The 7463-nt window shown below is 36.5% G+C and overlaps 1 protein-coding gene across 1 annotated transcript; it reads left to right on the top strand.

Annotated features, from left to right (window-relative positions):
• Window positions 1–287: 287 nt before the first annotated feature.
• LOC143561802 (uncharacterized) lies at window positions 288–974 on the top strand. The gene has a single exon (XM_077049780.1). It carries the CDS (start codon window positions 288–290, stop codon window positions 972–974), a length of 687 nt encoding a protein of 228 aa, XP_076905895.1.
• The last annotated feature ends 6489 nt before the right edge of the window (window positions 975–7463 follow it).

Below are 7463 nucleotides of genomic sequence, written 5' to 3'. Positions count from 1 at the left end.
TTATTTGAAGATGAAGAATGACGTGAGCTGAGTACTGTTCCATTGAATACTGACGTCAGCAACTCTGTTCTTCCTTCATTCATCCAAATCTTCAATATTGGGTTTCTTCTTTTACTCTGTTTTAATTAAAGTTTGAATTTTTATTATTAGATCTTGCTCCAATCGAATCAGATACATCAGATCTACAAAGCACTTTCTCAGATCTTATTGATTTTTCAAATTTGATTTTCTCTGTTATAACAATTCTCTGTTTTTCTCTAAAATCATTATATAAAAATACCAGAAACATGTTTGGTTTTGAAGAGCAAGAACTCTCCACTAACAAGATTCCAAGGCTTTATAGGCAGGAGAATGTTATCAAGTGGAATGTATTGTTTGAGGCTACTATGTGTTATAATGACATGGATATGTGGAACTCCATTAAAAATGGACCCTATGTTCATGAAGGTGCAAATCCTAACCAAGACGTGGTTGATATAACGAGGAAAATTGATGACAAAGCCCTTGCAATGATCAAGCTTGGTCTATCTTGGGATATTCTCACCAAGGTTGCACATCATACAACAGCCAATGCTATGTATGATGCAATACTTGAGATGTTTGACGGCAACACAGAGTTGAAGAACATCAAGAAGCAAACAATCAAGCAACAACTTGAGAGGTTCAAGTGTAAAGATGGGGAAAAATTGAAATCACTTCTTGAAAGATTTCTAGCCATTGTGCATGACCTGAGAACCACTGATTATGTGATGACAGACTCTGATTTGAACACTAAACTATTATCATCATTACCCAAAGAATGGTATACAACTAGTAAGTTCATCATTCAGAAGGCAAACTTTGAAAGACTCAAGTTGGATGATGTGATCTACTTCCTTCAAGCTGCTGAGAAGCCATGTTTCAAGGTGTCCAATGCACTAATTGCACCTATTGGAAACTTGCCGCTAAAAACCAACAACAGATCCTTATCATAGAGGAACCTAATGAACATGGTGTTGATACACCAAAAGCATTTGTTGGTGGGAGTACAAGTCACCAAGGTAGCTAGTCATGGTTTAATGTCCAACTTATTGATGACAATGAATCTGCCTCTATGGCAAGTGGACATTTACCCTATGGTGGTGGAAATAGTGGACTAGGGAATGAAACTCAAGCACTGTTCTCTATGTCTACAGAGTCCTACAATGAATTTGTTGCCAAGAACTTGATTCACACAAGTGTCATTCAAGATGATCTAGTACAAATTGATGCAGATGACCATGAAGACATGGACCTTAAGTGTCAGGCTACCATGTTGGCTCTTAGAAGCAAAAGGCTATACAATAGGACTGGTAGATCTCTTCTAACAGGTCCTAATGAAAGAATCGGATTTGACAAATCAAAAGCCATTTGTTATAACTGCCAAAAGCCTGGGCACTTTGCTAGAGAATGCAACCAGCCAAGAAACTTTCAAGTTAACCAATACCAGAATCAACAGCCAAGAAACCAATTTCAATATCAACAAAACCAGCCAAGAAACAACAACTACAACAACGATCCCAATTTCAACATCTACCAGCAAGCCCCAATGAACAATCAGCAAGTAATGCCCCAGAACAAGAACTACCAAGAAACAATCAAAACCCTCCAAATGGTTCAAACAACCCTAACAGAAACAATCAAAATCAACCCAGAAATCAAGGGAATATAGCACTGGCTGCACAACAAGAGGGATATATTGATTGGAGTGAGCATGCATATGACATCACAAAAGCCAATGTTGCTCTAATGGCTAAAGTTGAAAGTGAGGCGGCTTCTTCTTCACAAGTACCCTCAACCTCTACAACTGATTTACTTGAAACGATTAATTCTTTAAATGCAAAAGTAGGCAAGTTAGAGGGTGAATGCTTTAGAAAACAAAGCATGATCAATGGGTACCTAGCAAGTGATATGATTTATGAAGAGAAGATCAGAAGCCTTGAAGATGATTGTGAGTAGCTCTAGAACTCAACAAAGATATGTAACTGAAATTGGTGGGTTAAAGAAGATGATTGTTTAAGAGAAGCTGAAGAATACCAAGTTGGAAGTTGAGAATGAGTTTATGAAGAACTTAGTGTCTACAGGAAACATCTGTGGTATTATGAACAAGATAAAAGAGGAAGATAAGTACAAAGTTGTTCCTCCACCTTTCAACAACAATTATTCTCTCAAGGTTGACAAAGACAAAAGAGATACATATCTCAATCAATTTAGAGATGTTGTTCATGATAAGGAGGAATTCATTGACAACTACAAAATGGTTGAAGTTAATGAAGATGGAGAGTTTGTTGTGAAGAAAGAAGTAAGGGATTATAAGTCAATTGGAGTGCAAGTGTATCAAGATGACTTCAATGAAGATTATTTGAATCAAGATGATCTGAGTGACTCCAGTGATCAAATCTATGCAAAAGAAATTCAAGCTGCAGAAAGAGGAAGAAGATATCAGAAACCTGATTCAATAAACAAACTGCCAGATCTGCCTAAATTGACTCCCAAGATGGCTAAGAACAATGAAAGAATGAGAAGAGAGCATATATCTTTTGAAATATGTGAAAGGTCAAACATAAGCTACAATTTTGTCACACCACCAAGCAGAACTCTGTTGAAGGGGTTAAGTCAGAATAACAAGAAAAAGGCAGATGAAACAGTTGTTGGTGACAACTTCATTCCAGTATACCCTGTTTTCTCAAGTCATGAAGTGTTTGACATTGGTGAAGTTTAAACTATGGAAGAATATGAGAAAAGACAATCAAGGCACAAGGGAAATCTGATTGATGAGCCTTTGAATTTGTAGAAAATTATCTTTGTGAAGAGAAATTTTGAGGAAAAGACATTAAAATTGAGGAGTTTGTACCTTTCTCAATTGACTTTGATAATTTGAAAACTCAGAAAACACTTGGATTCAAACCACCTAGACCAAGTGAGAGGTTTAAGAAAGGTATTTCTCATGAAAAGTTCAAAGGGAACGTATGTTGTAAAAAGTGTGATAAATATGGTCATCATACTGATTCTTGTAATGAAAGGTTCAAGTTCAAACCTTTTCATGTTCCAGATGAAACAAAATTTGGACAAGATTTTGTTTTGTACAAGCAGAAATATGATGAATATCTGGGAAAAGGAAAAGTATGTGAACATGAGAATGTGATTAAGAATGTGCAAGAAGTTGATAATAGTTTGAAGGAAGAAGGAAAGGGGGTTGTAAAACCAAAGAAGAATTTTACTGCTCAAGTCAAAACTATCAAATCTGAAAAAGTTGTGAAAAAAAACATCCAACCATTGAGAATAGCCCCTAATCAAGACTTAAAGTCTGTTAATTCTTACGATTCTCTGTTATCTCCAATCAATAATAAGAAAAAAAGAAGAATGCTTTCTCCAGGAGGAAACCAACAAAATTGACTGGTGATGAAAAGTTTCTACTGAAGCATGGGTTTGAACCCATGGATTTCTGTGGAAACCTATTGCTAAAGTTATATAAACAAAAGGAGTTGATGTGAGATATTTTACTTGTGAAGAGGACTATGTGGTGCAAGAATGCAAGAGCATCATTCCCGATGGGAAAAGTTCACCTGTTAATGTTGTGGAAAGCCCAACTAATAGTGGCTATTATTCAAAAGAATCTGCTGAATGTGAACTAATTTATAAAGATTCTAAACCCATTACTGTCAGACCCAATGCAGCTACTGTTAATGAATCTTATGATTTGCAAGTTGAGGCAACTTCCACTTCATCACTCAACTGATCAATTTCTTTGATTTGTGCGGGAACCATCCACTCCATTGAATGAAGTATGGTACATGGATAGTGGGTGTTCCAGGCACATGACCTGTGACAAAAGGTCACTTGTCAGCTATGAAGAAAAGTATGAAGATCCAGTAGCCTTTGGTAGTGATGAAAATGGTGGTAAAATAGTTGGAAAAGGTATCTTGACAAATGGAAAAGTCACATTTGACAATGTCTTCTATGTGGAAGGGTTACGGTATAATCTTTTAAGCATATCCCAGATGTGTGACAAAGGATATAAAGTTGGGTTTGATGATTCACACTGTTTCATTCTCAAACCTGATATTGTAATCCCTCCGGACATGATCAAAATGATGGCCCCAAGAAATGACAATTTGTATGAACTAAACATGAAGGATGTTGTTTCAAGGGGTGGTACTTGTTTTGTTTCTAAAGCCACTGAAAATGAGTCAAAATTGTGGCATAGAAAATTGTGTCATGTGAATCTGAAGCACATGAACAAACTTGTGAAGGGTGAGCATGTGATTGGCCTACCTAAAAGAGAGTTCAAATTGGATGATAATTGTGTCTCATGCCAGAAGGACAAGCAGCACAAGTCTCTCACAAGGAAAAACTCATTAACTCAATTGATCTTGTACTTGAGATGCTTCATACAGATCTCTTTGGTCCTGTGAATGTTCCAAGTATAGGAAAGAAAAGATACTGTCTTGTGATCATTGATGAATTTTCAAGATATACTTGGGTTTAATTTCTATGTAAAAAGGACGAGACTTCTGAGTTGATTAAGAGTTGTGTAACTAGTATTGAGAATTAATAGGATGCAAGGGTTAAGATAATGAGAAGTGACAATGCACTAAGTTCAAAAATGGAGTAATGAAAGGGTTTTGTACTGCAAAAGGAATTCTTCAACAATTCTCTGCTCCTAGAACTCTTGAACAAAATGGTGTAGTAGTAAGAATAAACAGAACACTTATAGAGGCTACAAGAACCATGTTGGCTGATGCTTATCTTCCTGTCACTTTTTGGGCAGAAGCAATCAACAAGCCCGTTATGTTCAGAATATAGTGCTTCTCAACAGAAGATAACACCAAAATCCTTATGAGATTTTGTTTAAAAGGAAGCCCTACATCAAGTTTCTCAAGCCATTTGGATGCAAATGTTCATTATTGAACACCAAGGATAATCTCAACAAGTTTCAAGCAAAATCCTTGGACTGCTTCTTTGTTGGTTACTCTACACACTCAAAAGCCTATAGAGTATATGTGAAAGATCATTTGAGAGTGATAGAATCATCTGATATTGTGTTAAATGAAAATCAATTCAATATAGATGATGGTGTTGCATGGCTGTTTGATCTTGAAAAGTTAATCAAGTCCTTCATGATTTAACCTGAGGACTTTGATGAAGTTATGTATAAGAAAAGTGTGATTACTGAAAATTCTTCAAAGAAACTTGATATGGACAAACTGTGGTCAAAGGTTGCTGAAAAAGCTCAAGAATATAATTTTATTAAGCATCCTTCCATTGTTGAAAACGAACAAGCTCTAGATCAAGTTCAAGTTCTGAATATTGAACAAGAAAATCAGGATAATGATGTGATAAATGAAGCAGCTCCTAATAACACAGAAGAAGCAAGAAGAAATGTAAGGTTTGATGATTTGTTTCAAAGTATGAATGTTGAAAACAATGGTGCATCTACCTCTCAACTGAACACAGAAGAAGCACCAGCGTTTCATGATGCAACAACGGATTTGATCATTGATGGATCTGATCTCAATGATACAAATCTTGATTCTGATATATCTATTGATATAGTTGTTCAATCCTCTTATGTTGAAAAGAATCATCCTCCTGAGAATATCATTGGAAACGTGTTGAGTCAAAAATTTGACCTAAGAGAATTATAAGGAAGATTGGAATCTTCTCAACCTCCTCTGAAATCGCTAAGTATGGAATCTGAGCACGCTTGGACTCCCGTGCAAGATTTACTTACCCTAGCAAGGTATTTTGTCCATCGGGCAAGATTATCTTCTAGAATTCTTCTTTAGTGTATATCCGAGCAGGGTTCACTATGTCTAGCAAGATTGTTCTTCATAGCCAAGCAAGGATTACCTCCGAGTAGGCTCTTGGCAAACCAAGCTCATGAAGCCAAGTGATTGAAAGATCGGGCAAGGTATTCATTAATAGGACTGTGGTCCTAGCAGGCTTGATGAGAGTAATGAAATATCTCAAGTTACGTCGGGTAGGGTTCAACTCAAGCAGGCTACAATGTTACCAAGCACACTTTGCTTTGCTAATAAGCAATTCCCTAGCAAGGAGTTGAAAGGATCATTGAAGAACAAGGTTTCTCGTAAGGTCATGTCGGGTAAAGTTTTATATGATCAAGAAGATTGAAGTCTACTAGGTGAGTATTTTTCTTAGAAAAATACTCCAAGTAAAGTCTACCTGGAGAACTATTCCCGAGCACACTTCAAGGTTATCAGGTCTACCCGTAGAAGACAAAAGGCACAAAGCCTACTCGGTGAAGACACGTATTACAAAGTCTACCCGGAAGACATGTTTTTACACTTAGTATAATTCTGAATATGTAATTTGAATATGTAATATTTTTTAGGGTTTCTAGAAGATGGGACAGCTTTCAAGTAGTGGCAGGCCTATAAATAAAATATTTTAGGGCACGCCTACCACGGAGAAGTCACGGATTAGCCACTTTTCTCTTAGCCAATATTTCTGAGTGTGACGGCTGTCTTTGGATCATACGGATTTAACTTTCCAAACAAGAAACCCTAAATTGATTATCATTTGTATGATTATTTATATGAATGGAAATCTTTTGAGTTATTGTTCTGTGTGAGTTACATTTCATTAAATCCACTAGCACAACTATGTTAGTTTCTGATTCCGCCGTTAACAAACATTTTTCTTTCCCAAAATAGCAACCGTCATTTACTCTCTTGTCGACACATTTATTGTGTGAGTTATGACTTGATTATGAGTGTGAGTGATCATACATGACCTGACAAGTGGTATCACAGCTTGCTGCTGCTATTCGGGTAAAGAATTTGTTGCTGATTGAAGATCCGAAGAAGAACAATGATGTAAGCATAACATTGTTCCATTGAAGAGTGACGTCCGCTGCCCTGTTCTTCATTTTCGTCCAGATCTACTAATTACCGGTGTCTTCTTTTACTTATTCTGATTAAAGTTTGCATCTTTTCTAATTAATCTTGCTCCAATCGAACCAGATACATCAGATCTGAAGATTCATCTCAGATCTGATTATTTACAAATTTGATTTATGACTTTGTTTTTACCAATTAACTGATTTTGCTTTTCAAAGTACCAAAATGTCTGGTTTTAAAAAGCAAGAAGTTTACACTAACAAGATACCTAGACTGTACGTAGAGAAGAATTTCACCAAATGGAAGGTATTGTTTGAGGCCGTCGTGTGCTATAACGATGTTGACATGTGGAATTCAATCAAGAATGGCCCTCAAGATAATGATGGTGCAAATGCAACTACTGTTGTGCGTGAAAGGATGAGGAAAGTGGACGACATAGCCCTAGCTATGATCAAGCTAGGACTGTCTTGGGAAATCTTAACGAAGGTTGCACATCACAATACATCTAAGGCTATGTATGATTCAATCCTTGAGATGTATGAAGGTAAATCCGTGATGAAAAACATCAAGAAACAAAGACTC

This window comes from Bidens hawaiensis, unplaced genomic scaffold, assembly GCF_021521415.1.
Source record: "Bidens hawaiensis isolate Kalapana, Puna unplaced genomic scaffold, B.hawaiensis_p1.1 tig00020798_1, whole genome shotgun sequence".
Lineage (NCBI taxonomy): Eukaryota > Viridiplantae > Streptophyta > Magnoliopsida > Asterales > Asteraceae > Bidens > Bidens hawaiensis.
The sequence above is the reverse complement of the archived record's forward strand: the minus strand, read 5'-3'. Positions and strand labels throughout refer to the sequence as shown.